General features: G+C 33.1%; 1 protein-coding gene across 1 annotated transcript; it reads right to left on the bottom strand.

Annotated features, from left to right (window-relative positions):
* Positions 1-555: 555 nt before the first annotated feature.
* Positions 556-23608, bottom strand: LOC134706107 (contactin-like). Its single transcript, XM_063564816.1, has 21 exons — positions 23499-23608; positions 22757-22908; positions 22363-22470; positions 21724-22065; positions 20904-20999; positions 17529-17759; positions 16464-16569; positions 15718-15902; positions 14623-14895; positions 13556-13849; positions 12750-12913; positions 11189-11315; positions 10374-10538; positions 9380-9526; positions 8216-8394; positions 7365-7512; positions 6446-6567; positions 5519-5705; positions 4838-4953; positions 1904-2078; positions 556-1079 (listed from the first exon to the last, which is right to left on the bottom strand). Exons 1-21 carry the CDS (start codon positions 23606-23608, stop codon positions 949-951), a joined length of 3558 nt encoding a protein of 1185 aa, XP_063420886.1. The 3' UTR covers positions 556-948.

Consider the following 23608-nt stretch of genomic DNA (forward strand, 5'->3'; position numbering starts at 1 on the left):
TCATTGTCTTTTATAATGATATAGCATGGTTAACGTTATTAGAACTTTCTTTATAATGCTTGCTTACAGAAACATATATATATATCTGGTATCAAATCTTATTTTTGGAAGCATCAATATCTACAGGGTCATTAACACAACAGTAAAACAATACATGGTACTGATGAGTCTTTTGTAGACGAAACGCGCGTTTGGCGCAAATACAAAATTTCAATCCTGGTATGTATGATGAATTTATTTATAATTATAAGGAATGGAGAACTAGGATGAATAAAACAAAAATAAATAGTATATAACTTATACCGATGTGGATGACACTTAGTTCTAGAATAAAATAAATTATGTACGCTCGAGTAAGAAATATTTGGAAGCCCAATACAAACATGACTGGAGCAATAAATCCATTTTTTGTGAGCAGTATCACCAAAACCTTTTATAAACAACTTTGTCTGACAAAAGATCCAAAGGGATAATCAAAACTATAAGTGTGTGCAACATCATGGCTACAATCGAAAAACAACTAATTACACATAAAGTTATATAGGATGATGACGGAGCAACACGACCCCTGTTTAAAAAGAAAAATGTGACCTAGGGTGCTCTAAAACGATAAACAGACCCTATGGCACATTCAAGTTGATCATGGCAAGTAAAAGTCGGTGTAACATTTGTTTAGTACAATGAAAAAAAAATTGGTTAAATATAACTTGCGAATTTCTCTCTTCGATTACTACTACACACATAAAAAAGTTAATTTTTCATAGGATTGCTATTACTATTTACAAAATGTAAAATAAATGACAAACAATTTTTCTAAAGCATTATTTTCTACATTTATGCTTCGCACTTATACAGTTATCATGTGGACACTTAGTATCACGGATATTTACGACTGTTTGTTCGCTTCAATAATAAGTAACACAACACAACCATATTACAATCCATGTTTCAGAAATAACCAAAAATATGAAAAATACTCGACAATAAGCAAGTTATAAAGACGCATGTCAAACTGGGAACTAGTCCATTTACTCCAGCTCTTATTTCAGATAAGGTTGGATCTATAACTACTTGTCCACCTGAAAAAGGAAAATGTATCATCAGTTTAGAAAGAGGCATATGGATTACAGTGCAGAGATGCACTAAAAACTATATCAACTGTTGGGAAATCTTTTTGTCAGAACAAAAATGACGATACTAAGAGGACAACTAATTTTGTTTTACTATTCTGTGGATTCACATATTTTCCTGAGTAGCAATTTTTCGTGGATTTACATATTCTTGGATATTTGATTACATGGTATTGCCTATATTAGTTGTAGGATCGACTTGTTTCATTGATTATATTGTCCTGAATCAATATGAATAACTTAAATTATATACTAGCTCGAGCGAACTTCAACTTTGTATTTATTTGGCTTTATAAATATTTTTATTATGAGCGTCACTGATGAGTCTTATGTAGACGAAACGCTCGTCTGGCGTACTTAATTATAATCATTGCACCTTTGATAACTATTCGTACTTTGTTCAGACTTTTGAAGTATTTGGCTTCGAGTGTTACTGTAATATATTAACCTTGAATTGATACGACAGAATTAAAGTGCAGTTCACTAAAATAATAGCTAGTTTCCCAGAATATAAGAAGGCATATCAAAGGCTTGGATATTCAAAACAATATATAATAATGTGTGACATTTATCGACATTTCTTGTCTTCTATCATTATGAACTTTATGATTATTAGATGTTGCGAACTGTTTTTTTTTCAAGTTCAAAAGCTTTATTTATAGGTGAAATAAATATACAGGAAAAAACTCTTTTGCGCTTTTATATCGTCTTATTTCTCTATTATTTGAATGGAATATCTGCAGGTAAAAACATGAAGGACAAATAAAAACTACCTAGTGTAAAATGCACAGTATTTCCGAAATTTCCGTCACCGCCACGATTTCTAGCAGCTAGTCGTAACTGGTAAAGTTCACCTTTACCGATACCATATATTACAGCATGTGTTTCCATGTCTGTCTTTAACTCCTTGGCTTGCGTTACGTCATCTCCTTGTAACCAATATCTCACCTTAAAAGAAAAGGGGGCAATAAAAACATGTGTAAAAGGAGGTAAGAAAATATCAAGAAAAGATGATAAAAATGAAAATAATACGTAATACAAGTTTCTGCTCTTAAAGCGGCTACCTTGGTGTTTCACTAGAAATAAACGAAAACGTTTAAAGTTAATTAGATTTGACAGTGTATATTTATGATGAGTTTATTTATAGGTATACGAACAACCGTAACGGGAAGGATCAATTAACAAATTGGAACGAATGGGAAAAAATAACATCGCTCTTTCAATTCCCTTTTTTTGTCACGTGGACACGATTCTGTGTTTATGGTTTATCGATGCACAATCAGGCAACACCCTAGAAAGAAAATTAATTTGCGATCATCAATCACCGAATGAAAGATTATTTGTAGATACTACGTTACTGATTCATTACAAATGTAGCAGAACGTGCATAGAGATAAAATTAGGATTTGAAATGGAGAACAGCCTGACCACCAATGAGTCTTCAAAAAGCGAGAGAATCCCGCACCTGAAGGCGGACTTTAGCTTGCCCCTAAACAAAAATGTGTACTAGTTCAGTCAAAATGGACTTCATATTAAGCATATAAAAAACTAAAATGAAAAAAACAACTAACAAAGGTCAGAGACTTCCGACTTAGAGAACTCAGTTTAGTTATGCATATGCATACATTCGTTCAATAATGTTTAATATCATTATTATTATAAGAGACTTACATATAGGAAGATGTGGTGTGAGTGCCAATGAGACATCTCTCCATCCAAATAACAATTTAAAAAGTAAACCATTATAGGTTAAAGTACGGCCTTCAACACGGAGCCTTGGCTCACACCGAACAACAAGCTATAAAGGGCCCCAAATTTACTAGTGTAAAACCATTCAAACGGGAAAACCAACGGTCTTATCTATATAAACAAAACGAGAAACGAGAAACACGTATATAATACATAAACAAACGACAACTACTGTACATCAGATTCCTGACTTAGGACAGGTGCAAACATTTGCAGCGGGATTAAACGTTTTAATGGATCCAAACCTTCTCCCTTTTTCTGAAACAATAGCATAACATCACAACATAGAAAAACATACGATAAAATATCAATTGGCAGACTTAACTCAATCAAAAAACGTATGATTACACAATGAACGAATAAATTTGATCTGCGATATCTGAATACAAATGCACAAGTAATAAAATATTAGAAACAAACATTCATGACCAAAAAGCTAACAAACAAATTCAAACACACTGAGAAATATTTAACCAATCAATGTTTACTTTAGAAAAAAACCGTTTTTTTATAATCTTGAAGTTTATACAAATGTTGTAAGAATAAGTGAAAAATTGAAGATATTACAAATAATCAAAGCTGGTGTACAGACAAGATCCATATAAATAAAAAATAACAAAAAAGCATATGATTTTGATACATTATAAACCTAATTGTATGTCCCAGGGGTTATAGTGCTAGTATAAATGCATAATTATAAGAATTGGTTTTTGTCGAGCCTGCAACTTTTGTTGCAGAAAGCTCGACATAGGGATAGTGATCCGGCGGCGGCGGTGTTAGCTCACTTCTTAAAAGCTTTATATTTTAGAAGTTAGAAGACCTGGATGCTTCATACTTTGTATATAGATGCCTCATGTTACGAACTTTCCGTCAGTCACATGTCCAATGTCCTTGACCTAATTTTCATGATTCAGTGACTACTTGAAAAAAAAGTTCAGATTTTTTGTAATGTTAAATTCTCTCTTATTATAAGTAATTGGATAACTATATTTGGTATGTGTGTACCTTGCAAGGTCCTAATGCCTGTCAGGCTGTTTTCACTTGACCTCGACCTCATTTCATGGATCAGTGAACAAGGTTAAGTTTTCGTGGTCAAGTCCATATCTCAGATACTATAAGCAATAGGTCTAGTATATTCGGTGTATGGAAGGACTGTCAGGTGTACATGTCCAACTGGCAGGTGTCATGTGACCTTGACCTCATTTTCATGCTTCTGTGGTTATAGTTAAGTTTTTGTGTTTTGGTCTGTTTTTTTTATAAATACTATATGCAATAGGTCTACTATAATTGGTGTATGGAATGATTGTAAGGTGTACATGATTAGTTGACAGGTATTATATGACCTTGACCTCATTTTCATGGTTCAGTGGTCAAAGTTAAGTTTTTTACTTTTGGTCTATTTTTCTAATACTTTATGCATTAGGTCAACTATATTTGGTGTATGGAAATATTTTATGATCTATATGTCGGTTACGCAGGTTTTATTTGACCATGACCTCATTTTCACGGTCCATTGCTTAGTTTTAAGTGTTTGTGTTTTGGTCTGTTTTTCTTTATTTTTAAGCAATAAGTATATAACTATATTTGTTGTATTGAAGAATTGTTAGCTGTACATGTCTGCCTGGCATGGTTCATCTGACCTTGACCTCATTTTCATGGTTCATTGATCAATGTTTCATTTTATTGGTTAATGTTGAGTTTATGTGACAGTTGTAATAAAGCTTTATATTTAGGTCTATGAAGATAGTATCAAGGATTAGTAAAGAAGGCGAGACATTTCAGTGTGTGCACTCTTGTTATACTTTTATGATGTTTGACATTATATGGTGCTACCCAACCCTATTATAGTATTTGTGTTCACAGAACCCTCAGAAGAAAATTTAGTTGTAAACCAGTCAGCAATGTTAAAGCATATTTGTTCTTTAATAAGAAATTATCCTATTGATTAAGCAACTTACTATGTATCCTGTGAGAGATTCTTCTGCGGGTCCAGTCAGAATACCTCTCCATGATACAGACACACTATCAGATCCATGTGAAGTAACGGCTACTTCTGTCGGGTATGATAACGGGGCTATAAAAGTAAAGTTAATGACTGTTTATTTATAATTTTAAAAAATGAAACCTGTGTACATGTTTCAGTGTTTTGCAAAGCACGCTGTTTGTGGACTACATATATCAGTCATAGTTAATTTTGTTTTTTCAATGGCTAGTTTTTAGAAATCATTTTATGACGGTCAGTGTGTTTCTCTTTTGAATTGTTTTGCAATTTTTTATGTCTTTTTATGACTTATTAAACAGCATTAGTTTTGCGCATTGTTAAAGACAGTATGGTAAGCTTTATATGTTTAATCTTCGTTCCTTGGTACCTATTGGATAGTAGTCTCATTGGCAACCATACCACATCTCAGTGTTATTACATTATTTCAACTCTTTGGCCATATTGTTCCATACTGCCTTACTTTTTTAGTATATATACCAAAACTTTCTCAGCTTTATTGTACGTTTATAAAGTATTAAAGTTCTGTTGGGGTTTTTAAGGGTTATCTTTTACTATTGAAAGAACATGGACGGTTTCACATATGTGATGCGATCTCCTAACATTTTCAAAAAATTAATAAAATTCAAAAAATGTTCACCGTTCAGTGTTGTTCTTTGAAAGTATACTTCTCCTCTTGAATTAAGCCCTGCTGTATTGAAAACTTGTACATCGTACTCATACCATGTGTTTGGTAATAGTCCAATACAAAGTCCAAACGTGTCTAGTGTTCTCCAACTTATAGAATTAACAATTGGATCAGGATCGCTTCGTTCCCAATAATTTACCTGAAGAACACCAAAGATTTGTGTTGCTTTACTATCAGTGTTATATATTTTTCTAATGTAACAATACTTGTTATTGTTGATATGAAAGTGAAAGATTATGTGTTCATCGAATGCAATTCAAGTACAATCCGTCCCTTTAGTAGTTTAGCATCAAACCATCATAAAATATATGAGAAGAACATAACCCGTTGTATACGGGTGTAGATGTGAAATACCTTAACGAATGAGATATATGCATGTTGATTTATATTTACGAATGATTCCCTTGTATCGATGATAAAAAAATGTTTTGACTTGTTTGTAATATCGAAAAACCTGGTTTTATAATTTGTCAGTTATACAGAGATTTCTTTCGATACAATAAAATACGATGTCACATGCACAAACTAACCAAACAAGTTGATATATATACACACCATAGGATGATGATGGAACAGCGCCATCTTTAAATGGACAATTAACATTAACAGAATGAAAAAACTATCTGTTTGATCATAAATTTTGGTATTTAGCCTCCCGTTAGAGACATCGATATCAAGATCAGAAAAGGGCAGTGTTTTTTATTTGAAATAGTTCGATATATTTATGTGAATGTAATATTTTAATTTTCTCTTGTATTTATTATGTTTGCTTCATGGTTAATTGCTCCAGTATAATTTTTGACGTCCTATCCTAATTTCTCTCAATCGGACGACAATTTAGGTTTAACACGAAAACACCCATTAACGCAGTATACTTACTTGATATCCCATGATTTCTCCTTTCATTACCTCTCGGGTGTTATCAATTGATTCCCATGTTACCAAAATTGCAGTTGCATTATATCTATAAGCGTTGATACCTGTTACTGTTACGATAGGCACTGTGAAGACAAAATATTGCTTATTCACCAATTAGACGCCTGCCGTTATGCTTTTCAGATATATATCATATTTCTTATGTTTTAGCTTAGTGGGGAAAACAATCAATAGACTCTGAGGGTGTCTTCATTCACAAATATTACACTCAAGGCACTACAAATATGTTCATTTTAATTTTTGACAAACACAGTGTACAAATAACATTCAAATGAAATTATATGGTATTACAATATTTACCTTGTATTATTTGACTTAATATGTAGCATTACGTCGGCTTTCTTCGTTTAAGATGAAGGAACGGGCGTTTGTTTTTCTCATCTGTAGTGTTTTAAAGAGTATTTTCCGCAAATTACATATAAAAAAAACCATCCCTCCAACAACGTGACGTTTATAGTTGTCTAAAACGTTTTAATTAACCATTTTTAGAATAATTTGCCAGATAATCAATCTTTCACGAAAATGAATGTTATTATATTTTGATACTAGAAATTAAACGCTATGAAATATTATCGCTTTTGAATACTATAAAAAGGTATAAATATATATGAAAAATGATGTACAGAATAAGAACATGTAAATCAACTAGTTGTGTGAAACAAGTACAGTGGTTTAGTGTAAAACTGTAAATTGAATGCTATTCTTCGGAAAATTTATACGAATTAAAAGTACTTCTTGGACAAATCATTCGCCTTCAAGTCATTAGTTGATAGCATTAGTATGAAGATAACATGTACTGTTAATTTATACATGTACAATGCATGCATATTGAGGACCATAATTTAAAATGTAAAATATTTACAATCTTCTGCAGAGTAAATAGTAGATATAGTTGAATTTGGTCCTGCTCCTAGATTGTTGAATGCTTGAACCTTCACTTCAAACTGTAAATAATAGTTGTTCACACCAATTTGTGTAACGAACACTCCCTCATTCGCATTTACTTGCCCCTAAAAAAAGTAATTGAACTGAAAAAATTGACATCGACTGCGCCTCATTGAAAAACAACAATCAACCTCAGTTTCCTTATAGAATATGACTTTATCTGCTTGAATGATTTTTTTTTATCTGAACTCTTTTATTCAGCTTATCGAAATAAAGAAAACTGGTGTTGTCTTTCAGCTGAATAAACAATTGTGAAATGAAGCATCTTGACATGATATTGTTACTGTTTTTGTAATGGTTCTGGATAATTTGACATTTGCAATAGGATGGGTCTTCGGAATAGGGTGATCAATATAAAATAGAAAATGCTTATTTTGTCGACGCAATTGGACTTTCTTCAACTCGATCACAATATGATTATTACTCTCATCATTCTCTGTTATAGGTAAACTCGCTAATGACCAAAAAGAGGTAACATTTACTTAAAGTTAAGTACATTCTGTTGAGACAAAACAGTAATATGCATTAACAAATCAGGATCTGCTAACCCTTCCTGGGTACCGGATATTAGCCCCGGTTTTTGGTGGAGTTCGTGTAGCTCAGACTTTAGTTTTTACATGTTTTGATTGTTTACTGTTGTTTGTTTTTGTCATTTTTGCCATCGCGTTTTCAATTTGTTTTCGACTTATGAGTTTGCATGTCCCTTTGGCATCTTTCTATTTGAGATAGGTAGTAAAAAACGTTTCTTTTTTAGTTATAAAAACTTACCTTTGACCATGTGTCTCCACCTTTCATTCTCCAGTAAACATGATAACCAATGCCTGGTGCACCCTGATGCAAAGGCGGAAGTGTATCCCAGCTTATCTTCAAGTCAGCTACCATCCCACCACCACCTCCGACATTGTCAGGTGCTTTTGGTGGGGGTGCCATCAGAGTTTGATAAATAACTAACAATAATATAAAACTTTTTGTTTTATTTTATGCAGGTACAGATGAAAAAAATCTAGTAATAATAACTGGCGAGGGAAATTGATGACAGAGGTATCATCATAGTTTCTTAGATAAATATAACCGACCATAATTTTACACACATTCATCTAAAAAAGTCATAACTGCATGACCGCTTCTAAATTCTAAATTCATGAAAAATTATAAAAACCAACTCCTCAGATATTTCACATAATAATTTGCATACTGGAAATCTGTAGAAACAATCAACCAAACAATGGTTTAATTTTTAAATTGTTATTTGGATGGAGAGTTGTCTCATTGGCACTCACACCACATCTTCCTATATCTATCTAAGAACATATTGATATTAAGCGGAAACTCGATTGTAATGAAGAATCTTTAAACATTTGGTTAAGATCCATTGATTATTTCAAATTAAATCGTTTATAAAGTTTATAACATATCCTAAAAAAGTTAATAGTTTATCCGATAACTCATATAATTACAAGATATATCATACCAATTTCTTTATAAAAGACTTTATATGAAATATCTTATATAGTTTATATGATGTCTCATATACTTTTCTTCACAGAATATCATATAAACTTTAGAACTATATCTGGTATAAAAACATATTTATAATTGATCTTATAAAGTTCATAAGGTGTCAGGGAAAAAAACTAGTTGATATATGAGGTATCTTATGTATATTTAATGAGAGTATCTTATATATTATACGAGATATCTAGCAATTGGAATAAATAGTAAAACTGTCTGCCATTTTCACTCGTCACATTTCGTCTAAGTTTCTTAGAAAAATGTGACGAACATGTTTGTTGTACGAACAAACGGACAAGGTGGACATGGTGGGTGCAAAAAACCTTATACTTCAAGTATCTAGGTATCATTTTTTAAAATATGTTAAACAAAACAGCACACACAAACATATAGTGCGATTCAAATGTTAGTCAAACATACTTGATGGTCTACCAATAGGTCCGATACCGAAAGCATTAGCAGCTCTAACTCTAAATTTATAGGGAACTCCGGGATTGAGTCCAGACACTTGGTAAATTCTTTTGTTGTTATCTTCTGTTGGAATGATGACATCAGCTTCTGGTAGATCTTAAAGAACATATATGTTTTGAACTTTAATCCTATGACAAACATGTATAGTTTTATATGGAGGTGCGTGTCTTGACGTGTTAATAAAGACACTAAATGTGAAACGTGTACGTTCAGATTGATGTTTTTGGTTGAAAGAAGGATTAGCAGTGTTTATGTATATATCATCAGGGTTATCTGGACACACCAAATCTGCCCAAACATAGTTATTATGAAGGACGACTAAAATGACATAACATAAGTCTTATTATCACCATTGACAGATATGATGTGTCAGTGTCTAACCTCCAAGGCAACACATTTTCGTGGATCTTTTAAAAGTATAATTGTTTGATCTGCAATTTTACTGATCATGTCCTATTCCTGATTCTGAAATTTTGATTGAGTATGGATGCGTTAGTCAGATGATGCATAGCAAGATAACCTTATCATGATCACATTTCTTTTAAGGCTCATGCAATTCACTCGTTTGAAGGTTTTTTCCTTGATTTGTGAAATTTGAATATCGATAAACTATTGTTGCCTTGATAGACCACAATTCTTTATCATTAAATTGAAATGATTCAAATGATGAGATTATTTTGTTTTTGCATTTCATAATCAAAATAATGATTGAAAATAGAATATTACAACAATCTCAAAACCTATTTAAAGTTTGCTTTTTTTTTTTATTGAAAGAGAATTTAGAAAAGTGGTTCGATTCGGACGCATTACATTTACAAAGTCTAAATTTCGTATTTATTAATACAGCAATTGTATTACATTTATTTATTGCAATTACATTTTTAGAATACTTCAAAATGAAGATTTTAGATTCTGAAATTTCAATAACACTTGCAGTGCTTACTTGATATCAAAACTGTCCAGTTTGTATAAGGTTCATTCGAATTCTCAACTGTGTAAAACAATACTGGATTCTGGTATCGATATCCTAAAACCCAACCAAGGCGTGCAGAAGTAGCTGTTATCGTACCAGTTTCAACATACACGTATGCAATTTCTCCAGGTGGACCTTAAATACGTACACAGTCATATTTTTTTGTATAATTGTTTTTTCTTTTTCGACATTTAAGATTATTTTTGGACAAACAACTGCTCATAATCGAAATGAACATTTTTAACGTTAATCCTTACAGAAAATGAACCCTTGTTTGATAGATACAGTTATTTATATACAAATAATATTCATTTGATCACACATAATGGAAAGATAAAAACAAAGACATACAAAATAATATAATTTTAACTTCCCCATTTGAAACTCTTGGTTTAATAGCTTCTTTGTGAGCAGCAATCCTCTATCGAGGAAATCATGATAGGAGATACAAGCCCGGAAATATCGTATCAATTGGGGTTATATGATCCGTATGCAGACGCTACTGGAATGTTGCTACATAGAAATGGAAAGTTCACAATTGTGTTGCTGAATTTATTTCTTTTGTCTTTTTTAACCGACCCTTGTTGTCAATTTCTAGATGGTAGTCAAGATTTGAGGCAGATCTAATTGTATCTGCTGAATCCTTTATCTCAAGTTCGATGGGATAGGTGTGTTCAGCATATTCACCAAATTATCATGACCGAGTATTTAAGTATTAAGTTTCAGATCTTTTGACATCCCTGTTATTTATTAATGTCTAAATTGAAACACACAAAAGGTCTTACCAATGACAGTCAACGTTGTGCCTGCAATGTCTGTGTCCATTGGAGTTTTAGCAACACATTCATAGTATCCAGCATGCTTGTGCTGGGCCATTCTTACAAATAAACCTGACAGCAAAGATGATGTGCCCTGTTGAAATTTTCACTTTTTAAAACTTAGAATATACATTAATTACTTTGTGATCTTAATTTTCAAATATTAAACTTGGCTATATATCTTAAACTAAACTAAAAAACAACAACGAAGAGGATTTGAATCTTGTAATGAAAATTTGCTTTCTTTGACCTCTACGCCCCTCTTGCCATATCCTATGTCGTGTTCATTTCACACAAAAAGTGAAGGTTTGCTAAAATATGAAATTTAACTTTAATGAGAGCCGTGGTGTAGTGGTTAGTGCATCGGACTACTAACACAAAGGTTCCTGGTTCGATTCCCGTTCGGGATGAAAATTTCAGGAACTCAATTTTCGGCTCTCCCTTGACACCATTTGCGAGTGTGGTCTTAAGGATCGACGATAGTCCGTCTGAAGAGGACGATAAATTGCTGACCCGTGTTAAGAGAGATCTATATCTTTTTCACGTTAAAGACATCATTGTAGGTTTCGAAAAAGAGCAAGCTAATGCCGCTACAAGGCAGCACTCGCACCGCAAAGTGGAAAGGGATTAATATAAGTTGCAAAACTTGTTTCCCAATGGATATATATATTCTTTTTTCTCTAAATATTCCGTTTATTTACGATTTAACAGCTCTTAAAATATCGACTTTGATTTGACTATACATCTAATTTGATGTATGCACAACTCTTATGTAGACAGACCACAAATAGTGTACCATATTATAAAACTGGTGTCGTTGATGAATGTTTATTTCCCTATTCAAGTCAATGGTTATCTTGTTGGTATCTGCTCTGTGCAGGTGTTTCGACATATGATATAGGGAGGTAAGTGGTATTTGTGCGCACGAATATATGTTAACATAATGTTATTTGTTGTGTTGTATTCCATTGTTTGTACATCTATTTTTTAGGGAGTCGGAATATTGGTGGTTTACGTTGTTGGTTGTACTGTTTGGCACTTTGTGAGATATGCTTCCTGTTTCATTTTTTTTAAATGAATTATTGAATCCTAATGTACCTACAAAAATATGAGTTCTGTTCAAAATAATAAAAAACCTGCTTCCTAGTATATTATTACCATGTAAATGTATAGTTGTAGTTTTGAATATTACTTTAGTACATACTTTATGTTTGTAAACACACAAAATAGAAAATGAATGTTTTTATCATAAAATTGCTGCAACCAAAAAGTAGACATTTTCCAATTTTCATGTCTGATTTCATCAGAAATTCCTCAAAAAAATGGCTGCATGTTTCCATAGCAACCGTTCAACAAAATTTAAAAAAAAAGCTTGCAAACTTTATTTCAATCTTAGCTGCCTATTATATAAAAGAATAAAGCAGTTCTGAGACATGACATGAATCACCCCCTGCCTGGATCTTACAAATAGCTGTACTTAACTAGTCAAGGCGAATTTTATGTAAAATGTGTCTACAGTACTACATACTAATGTGAAGTGAATGTCGTTTTCTACATCAATTTGATGACCATTAAATTTCCAACTATAAACCAGATCTATATTTGGATCAACTGTTGCCTGACACCTGATAAAAGCTGTTTCATTTAGAGAGGCTGTTACGGGTTGAGGTTTTACGCTAATCACTGTTCTGCCTGCATAATAAAAGAAAACGTTTTTCAAAAAGTAATTAGCATTAATTCAATCAAAAGTATTACAAAAATCGACCTAGGAAGTTATAAAGACAACAACTTCCTCCAAAACTAGTTTTCGTACAAACCCTAAGTCAAAAACAAAATACGAACAAGTTATATTCAGATTTTATTCTTCGTCGTTGGATATGCAAATTCATATATGCTCCTTATAAATAAGTGACAAAAATGAGTATACGCATAAAGATTTAGAAATATTTGGTACTCAATGCTCTTCAACTTCGTACTATATTTGGACCTATTAACATATTTGGGATTCGAGCGACACTGGTGAGTCTTTTGTTAACGAAACGTACGTTTCAATCCTGGTATTTGTGATGAGTTTATTTAAAAGGTACAAAAAAAAAATATTTATTTAGAACTCATGTATATTTAGTTGGGGGAAGATCTTCTAACCCTTTCAGAGCAATTGCGATCATCGTATTTATCTTATCGTCGATTTTCGTGACCTTTTTATTAATAATTGTGTTTTCAGTTTTTCTTCATCTTATGAGTTATAAGCCTTGTACCTTTGATAACTTTTTTGTAAAGTAAATACTAATGAAATACGAAAATCAAAGGTATTATTTTAAGAAATGGACTTACTTGTAATTACTAATTGTCCAGCGTTGTTGGCTATTCCAAAACTATTTTCAACAACGCATGTATAGTAACCTGCATCAATAGTGTTTACGTCAGTTATCAACAGGTTTCCATTAGTTAGCATCATTATTCTGGAGGATGTGTCTCCCGGAACTAAATTTATTTCAGCTCCATTTTTCAACCACTTGAATGACGGAAACGGAGCAGCCTCAGGTTGACATGTAAACGAAGCATTCCCACCAAGAGCACCATATACTACTTCTTCTACTGGGCGTTTTTTGAAAGTGGGTTTAAAACCTGTGGTTGGTAGAAATATTTTTTTTGATTGAACCCAAAATAATCACATATTATAAACGTTTAGTATATATCAAAGATGAATCATTTCTATATAGTAATTTGGATTTCTAATCATTAACTGTATATTTAAACTTTATATCAAGTCTTTACAGATGACGCGAACAGAAAAACAAGGAAAAGGAAAATAACTGGAGAGGATGACAACAATTACAATCAAAGTAATTGTCCATATTTCTGTTTTGACAATTAACAGATTTGAAATCTTGATAGCTAGAAATAGAATGCAAACGTAATACGACCAACTCATTATACATTGTATATTAAAGATAACTTAAACAATCATCAAAGATACCTTGGTTACAATTCAATGAAAATCTCAATCAATCACACAAAATTGAAGTATCAAAACCAAAAGCAGTGAATGCATACTGGGTGGTGGCAAATCTTAATGTTTCGAATTTTTTGAACAATTTATGAACAATTCACCAAAGACTACCACATCAACGGATTTTATAGAATGAATTAGCATTCTTTGTATTCTATGAGTGAACACATTTAGAGCATAATTTGTAAGTAACGCTTAGAGTCAAAATTTAAACCATTTATTTGAAAAGTTAAATAATCAAAAGAGGCATAAGTTTATTGCCTTATTAGTTTTATTCAATTTTAATTATTATATTATCCATACTTACATCATAATCTTATTTTTTTCAGGTAAGAAAAAATTCGTACCTCAAAAATAAAAGTAAAATTGTATATAAAGTCTTTATTACCTAGAACACGTAATTGACCCTCTGTGTGACTTATTCCATGTTTATTCTCTGCACCACATTGATACATTCCATTATGACGGACAGGATCAGCATTGTGAACAACAAGAACATTATTACTAACAGTTATGTCCCCATCAATTGTAAACAGTCTGACGCCATTTTTCAGCCAGAAGTATGTTGGAGCAGGTATACCACGTGCAGCACAATGCCATGTTAGTTGGCTTCCCTGGTCGATGTGTTGGTCCTTGAGAGGAAACAGGAAAAACGGTTCAGCTACAAAGTTAAACAAGGCAGTTTAGTATTGCTACAGTTATCACATATCAAAAATATAAACAATAAAGCCTTCACCTCAAAAGCTAACCCATTCTTTAAACATACTTATTCTAAAGTTATATAGTTACGACACTGATGTCAGATCATTCAGGATAAGCATATGTTGGTATAAATATTGATTCCCTCTTAGTGTCTTTGCATCGAAAATACACAAATTTATTCTAAAACCAGTTGTTGGCATGATACGGGTATGTTCTTCTCATATATTTTATGATGGTATGATACTAAACTCTAACTAGAGGGATTGTACTTGATTTTCATAATAAAGATTTTGAGCTGGCATGTCAGTAACTGCTAGTGGTCCATTGTTAATTTATGTATCATTGTCATTTATCTTATTCTCTTTTGTTACCTATTCTGACATCGAACTCGAGTAGTTTTACGGTGTCTATTTATATGTGTTTCTTAATTCAACATTAGCTAGGGGTAAAGGGGAGGGTTGATATCTCACAAAACATGTTTAACCCCATTGCAAGTATGCGCCTGTCCTAAGTCAGAAGTCTCTGGCCTTTGTTAGTCTTGTATGCTTTTCTTATTATAGTTCATTTATATGTTGTGGAGTTGATTATGATGTCCATTAACACTGAACTGTTCGGCTGTTGTCTACTCTTTGGTCGGGTTGTTATCTCATTGACACACTGTTATTCCCCATTTCTATTCTCAACTTTATCTAGTTCAGAAGTTGTGCACCTTGTTTCCTGCTAAAATTTTATTTAAACATTTTGACAAGTCTTAAATTAAAGTTATTTAGTTTGTATTCACCTTCGATAGAGAGATAAAAATGCTTGAAATCACCAAGTACATTCTGTCTTGTCACGTGGCATGTATAATTCCCACTATCCTCTACTTTAGCTATTGGTATAACTAACACCCTGTTGTGATCCTCCATGTAGGCATCTGGTGGCATAGGTAGCCCATTGCGTGTCCAGAAGTAGGATAGCGGCATTCTTGAGAGAGAAAATAAAATGTGATGGTTATCTCGTGAAGAAAAAGATATGCCATAGTGAAAGTTTTAAGATATTCCATAAGGTTACAGGTATAATGATATACTTAGTGTGCGTTCCTTTCTTTTTGCACACGTTACACTTTACGGAATATCTTTATAACACATGGCTACGGGCATGCCACAGTTCGCTAGCAATTCTCGTGCTATATTCTGAGTAATACGACTGGACCAATCTTGTTTTCTTTTTGAAAACATATTATTTAGCTTTAATTAGCGAGTTCCATGTTGTTCAGTTATCTGTGTAACATTTTGTGATTTTTTTTTTGAGATGATCATACTGCTCATTTTATTTGTCTTATGATATTTGATTTTCTCTTCATTTTTATTTTAAACATCTATATTTCATATAAAACCATGTGTGACCATTGTTTTCGTCCTAAAAAAATGTATGGTAACCTATTTGTTGAATTCCTAGAGATTTAAAATGTTTTTTTCTGCAAAATGCAAAAACCTTACAAATCGAATTGCATACTAGAAAATATTAAGTTAAGTTTATACATACGATCCGTAAGCTAAACACTCCAGATGAACATTCTGACCACGCTTTGGGGTAGTTGGGAACACCGCAGGAAAATCATTTGCAATTTCTGGTCCCCATACAGATGCAGCTAAAAAATATATAGTCATGTTGATTAATTGCCAATGAGACAATATTACAAAAAGCAATAACAGGCTTTATACAATGGAGAAAAAAATCTGGTTAGTAAAAAGCTACGGGGTTATAAATAAAGGCGACAGAAGTATGCACTTGTTCAATCAATCGATCAAGAGAAAACAAATCCTAGTTATAACTAAAACCGAAGGAAACACATCAAATATTAGAGGAAAACAAAGGAATAACAGAAACACCAAAAGCAACAAAATCAAACGCTAAAATACAAAGAAACAAACTTTTTGACAACAACCGCCATATTTCTGACTTGGTACAGGACATTGAAAGAAAAACAAAAAAGAAGAGAAATTCAACGGTCTGATAAAACATTTTACAAAATAACATTGACAGGCTATACCAAACTATAACCACTAGATTATATGATTTTGGATTATGTAATAAATGCGCACATAAATGATGAGCGATTAAACATGTTTATTTCCAACAGCCCTTTCAAGTGAGTTTGACAGGGTTTTTTTAATGTTTTATTGATACATCATATGTCTATAGGTTGCTTGCCTCCTAGTCTAAGCCTGGTATTTAGTTGTTGTTGTATGTTGCTGTTTGGCATATTTGGAGTTCGTTAATTTTTTTGATTTAAATCATTCATACCACATCTCCGGCCCTTATTTACTATAGAACGATACCACCAACTAACGAGATAAATAACCCAACAGACATTCGCACGAATGAACACACTGATGAATGCCAGGTGTGTTTTCAATAGGATAAACTAGGAAAATCGACCATAAAGCCTTAGAAACTCAATTGAAAACCATTGAAACAAATGTCAAGAGTACTTATCGTAAATAAGGTCTAATAGAATCCCAAAATTAAAAAACATGACTTTTGTAATTTTGCATTGGAAATTTTTAATATGAATTCTTAGTTGTGAATCTTAAAGTACTTATATACCTGCATTGATAATTCGAAGCTGTATTGGCAGACTTATCCTGCTCGGAGGCTGATTTGTTCCAATAGCCGCTCCGTTATTAGATGATAGCTTCACAATGCATCGGTATGCTCCGGCGTCGTTGGTTGACACAACAGAAAAATATAATTTACCATTTCTTGAAATAAACATGTACGCATGAAGATCTGGTCGAATAAAATGATAATTTCCCTTGTACCACTGAAAAATGACGGCTGGAAAATAGAATAAAAAACAAATTGTCCCATATCTATATCAAATGAAAGACTCTTTATGTTTAAAGACATTTTATTGTTTAAAAATGACAAATGGATTGGACCCAAGTTTTTCAACTTAGTAACGTCTTCTCCAAAATCACACGAAAGACTCTGATCACGCTTCTATTTATACGTGAATGTATCATACACTACCAAAAATTTAACCACGTTTTTTGTACATGTCTATCCTCTTATATATCAGTATTATTCGGCAAGACTTATAATTTGTAATGTTATACATTCTATTAATTCAGCACTTTTTTTTTATTATACGTCAAATACTGTACACTTACTAATTCTATAAATTCAGTACTGTTTCTTTACTGATTTTGTCTGTTCTGTTTCAGTACTGATTTCGTCAGTAATGTTACATTACTGATTTCTTCAATACTGTTTCACTATAAACAAAATAACAAACCAAGAGAGAGTCATATCTCTTGCACGTTAAAGACACCCTTGTAGATTTCGAAAAAGAGCAGGCTAATGCCGCTACAAGGCAGCACTTGCACCCGCAAAGTGTAAAGGGATTAATATAAGTTGCAAAACTTGTTTTCCAATCCACTATAAATAGATATGTTTAAACTAAACTAACCAGGCCTATAGTTGGTAGGTGTACAGTCTCTCTATGTAAATAAAGTAACAAACCGGGCCTATAGTTGGGAGGTGTACATTCTATCTATGTAAACAAAGTAACAAACCGGGCCTATAGTTAGGAGGTGTACATTCTCTCTATGTAAACAAAGTAACAAACCGGGCCTATAGTTGGGAGGTGTACATTCTATCTATGTAAACAAAGTAACAAACCGGGCCTATAGTTGGGAGGTGTACATTCTCTCTATGTAAACAAAGTAACAAACCGGGCCTATAGTTGGGAGGTGTACATTCTATCTATGTAAACAAAGTAACAAACCGGGCCTATAGTTGGGAGGTGTACAGTCTCTCTATGTAAACAAAGTAACTAACCGGGCCTATATTTGGGAGGTGAACATTTTATCTATGTAAGCAAAGTAACTAACCAGGCCTATAGTTGGGAGGTGTACAGTCTACCTATGTAAATAAAGTATCAAACTGGGCCTATAGTTGGGAGGTGTACAGTCTACCTATGTAAAAAAAGTAACAAACCGGGCCTATAGTTGGGAGGTGTACAGTCTCTCTATGTAAATAAAGTAACAAACCGGGCCTATAGTTGGGAGGTGTACAGTCTACCTATGTAAACACAGTAACTAACCGGGCCTAAAGTTGGGAGGTGTACATTATATGTATGTAAACAAAGTAACAATATAGTTGGAAGGTGAACAGTCAATCTATGTAAGCAAAGTAACAAACCTGGCCTATAGTTGGGAGGTGTACTTTCAATCTATTTAAACAAAGTATCAAACCGGGCCTATAGTTGGGAGGTATACAGTCTACCTATGTAAACAAAGTAACAAACCGGGCCTATATTTGGGAGTTGAACATTCTATCTTTGTAAGCAAAGTAACAAACCGGGCCTATAGTTGGGAGGTGTACAGTCTATCTATATAAACAAATTATCAAACCGGGCCTTCAGTTGGGAGGTGTTCAGTCTACCTATGTAAACAAAGTAACAAACCGGGCCTATAGTTGGGAGGTGTACATTCTATCTATGTAAACAAAATATCAATCCGGGCCTATAGTTGGGAGGTGTACAGTCTACCTATGTAAACAAAGTAACAAACCGGGCCTATAGTTGGGAGGTGTACATTCTATCTATGCAAACAAAGTTACAAACCGGGTCTATAGTTGGGAAGTGTACATTCTATCTATGTAAACAAAATATCAAACCGGGCCTATAGTTGGGAGGTGTACAGTCTACCTATGTAAACAAAGTAACAAACCTGGCCTATAGTTGTGAGGTGTACATTCTACCTATGTAAACAAAGTAACAAACTGGGCCTATAGTTGGGAGGTGTACAGTCTATCTATGTAAACAAAGTAACAAACCGGGCCTATAGTTGGGAGGTGTACATTCTACCTATGTAAATAAAGTAACAAACCGGGCCTATAGTTGGGAGGTGTACAGTCTACCTATGTAAACAAAGTAACAAACCGGGCCTATAGTTGGGAGGTGTACAGTCTATCTATGTAAACAAAGTAACAAACCGGGCCTATAGTTGGGAGGTGTACAGTCTACCTATGTAAATAAAGTAACAAACCGGGCCTATAGTTGGGAGGTGTACAGTCTACCTATGTAAACAAAGTAACAAACCTGGCCTATAGTTGGGAGGTGTACAGTCTACCTATGTAAACAAAGTAACAAACCTGGCCTATAGTTTGGAGGTGTACATTCTATCTATGTGAACAAAGTCACAAACAGGGCCTGCAGTTGGGAGGTGTAGTCTCTCTATGTAAATAAAGTAACAAACCGGGCCTATAGTTGGGAGGTGTACAGTCTACCTATGTAAACAAAGTAACAAACCGGGCCTATAGTTGGGAGGTGTACAGTCTATCTATGTAAACAAAGTAACAAACCGGGCCTATAGTTGGGAGGTGTACATTTTATCTATGTAAATAAAGTAACAAACCGGGCCTATAGTTTGGAGGTGTACAAACTATCTATGTAAACAAAGTAACAAACCTGGCCTATAGTTGGGAGGTGAACAGTGTATCTATGTAAGCAAAATAACAAACCTGGCCTATAGTTGGGAGGTGTACATTCTATGTATGTAAACAAAGTAACAATATAGTTGGAAGGTGAACAGTCTATCTATGTAAGCAAAGTAACAAACCTGGCCTATAGTTGGGAGGTGTACAAACTATCTATGTAAACAAAGTCACAAACCGGGCCTATAGTTGGAAGGTGTACATTCTATCTATGTAAACAAAGTAACAATATAGTTGGGAGGTGAACAGTCTATCTATGTCAGCAAAATAACAAACCTGGCCTATAGTTTGGAGGTGTACAGTCTATCTATGTAAGCAAAATAACAAACCTGGCCTATAGTTGGGAGGTGTACAGTCTATCTATGTGAGCAAAATAACAAACCTGGCCTATAGTTGGGAGGTGTACAGTCTATCTATGTAAACAAAGTAACAATATAGTTGGGAGGTGAACAGTCTATCTATGTAAGCAAAATAACAAACCTGGCCTATAGTTGGGAGGTGTACAGTCTATCGCTGCTCTGTCGTCGTTAAAGGCATCTACTGGTGATGGCTCAACATTACTGAACTCTGATAAAACTATATGATGGAAAAAGAAGCCAATTATATCTCAGTAGTTGTAGATAGTAATTGAATTGCTATTTTAAATTCATCAAGTGCTTTTGTGAAATCGGACAATGAACATTCGTTGAAACTTTTAACTAATTTAAAATTGTCTTCAGCATTTAAACTCCCGATATCATAGCATTCGAAAACATCTTTTGCAGTAACACTTTTTTAACAGTATTTTTTTTTACTTTCAACTATATGATCCAGACCTGTTGAATTTTCAAATATGCAATTGTGTATGTTTGATATGTTTTTGTTGTTTTTTCATTGGCATATGATTTTATTATATATCAGCTTTTGTTTCATTGTTATAAACCGTTACCCCACATATTTTTATTGGAATATAAATTTAATAGAAATAGCAAACGCCAAATGTAAAAACCAAATATATAATATATATCAGAAGTGTACGCTCAAATTTTTCATCTATGAGTTATGAGATTATTTTCTGAAGATTTCAAAGATGCATAGTTACATGTTGGTAACATTGCAGCTCATATTTACCGTTTTTATCAAAATAAGTACATTTTAGTATGTGCAAAATATAGATGCTTCTTCAATTAATCTAAGATAATTCAGACCCCACAAAAAAAGAAAAAAACTAACAACATATGATGATAGCAATAACATTATATACAGGAGAAGATGGAAGAGATGAAGAAAATTGATATGTTTTTCGTAAATGAAATCTTACATCCGAAGGAGAGCTGCATTGGATTTGAGACAACAAGACCAAACTCATTCTGTGCACTGCAGTAATAAGTCCCTGAATCCAAAGCTTCGTTAGGGCTCTGTATAGACAGCTTCCCATTAGTAATAGTGTATCGAGAATCAACCTGTGTACTCATGTCTGTAACATTGCCCTCGTCGTCAGTTTGAATGATTTTGTAATTTGGTTGAGGTAACCCAGTGGCTATATATTCTATTGCAGCAGATAGTGTACTATCAGTTCGAACAACAATGACACTTTGTTGATGGAGAACAAACTTTGGACCTTTAGGGGCAAACAGTGGATCAGAGAAATTGGACCCAAAATCTGCAAAAAATGTTAAAAGATTTGATAATTCGTTATACTTTTATAGAATTTTTTATTTTATTTTACTGACATTTATTTAAACGTAATTGATAATAAGGTTCTATTTAGTTTCAGAACTTATCATTAACTGACATTTCTATCAAACATTCTGATATTTTACGAAATATTATTTTTTCAAAGAGGCAACAAATGATATAATAAAAATTGTTTTCCTTACTTATGTGTTGAATATCATTTAATTTGACTTGATTTGCATTCAGTGTGTTTTATTTCTTCAATATTGCCAAATTAGCTTACCAAAATCTCTGTCTTCTTTGACTATTTTGTAGGCTTCAGTCTGGCTTATTTCGCATATATACGGCAAAGATATCAATGAATACTCTCTACTCCAAAGATATTCATACACTAAAACAAGAAGATGAATTACATATTATGTTTTGAAATGTTGCAAGGGTAAAGAGTTGAAATGTTTTTAAAGTTTTTTACGTGGTGACCTTTTTTTCTAAACAATTTGCTGAAAAAAGTTAAATTAGATCACTGTAATCAACACTTACCGCTATAAGTATAGGCGATGTAATCGCTGCAATCAACACTTACCGCCATAAGTATAGGCGGTGTAATCACTGTAATCAGCACTTACCGCCATAAGTATAGATATATAGGTGGTGTAATCACTGCAATCAACACTTACCGCCATAAGTATAGACGATATGATCACCAGATTTATCTTTGTGGGCGTTATTTAACCAATATTGCAAACCAGGTTCAATATCCATACCATCTCCCTCCCATCTCATTTTTAGTGTTTCTTCATCAATAACACCACTAGTGTACCAAGTGTTTCTACAAAATGTATCAATAACATTGATAATGTGGTGTATTTCTTAATTTTAGCTCCTGTAACAACTGAAACCGACTGAATTGAAATATACCAAGTGTTTCTTGAATGTGTCATATTGGTAATTTTACAAGTATTTTTAAATGTATCTTGTGTACCGCGGATGTGTCATTTGTTCCTACAATATATCAGTTTCATCGTTAATATACATATTTTCTTTAATTGTATCAATTATGCCGCTAATGCAGCAAGCGTTTCTATAATATGTCAATAACATAATTGTTTCTGTATTTTTATTGATGATCTAGTTGTTCCCATGTCAGGAATATGACAGTTGTTATCCATTCGTTTGATGTGTTTGGACTTTTGATTTTGCCTTTTGATTTTTGATTTTCCTTTTTGAATTTTCCTCGGAGTTTAGTATTTTTGTGTTTTTACTTTTACTAATTAATTACGAACAACAAAAAAGAAGTAAACCATGCACAAATAAACAACAATGCAGAACTCAAAGAAAAAAAGATGAAAAATACAACACAATGCAAGATATAAAGTAGCAAAAAAAAAAAAACGAATACAGGAGCAATCAAATACTTACATTGCAGGGTCATTTGCCATTAACCACTGGCTCACAAACTGATGTTCAACTAAAGTGTTTACACTTACTAATGCAGAACCATCCATCTGTAGATAGAACACAGTACACAT

The sequence above is a fragment of the Mytilus trossulus genome, chromosome 2 (assembly GCF_036588685.1).
Source record: "Mytilus trossulus isolate FHL-02 chromosome 2, PNRI_Mtr1.1.1.hap1, whole genome shotgun sequence".
In the NCBI taxonomy this organism is placed as follows: Eukaryota; Metazoa; Mollusca; class Bivalvia; order Mytilida; family Mytilidae; genus Mytilus; species Mytilus trossulus.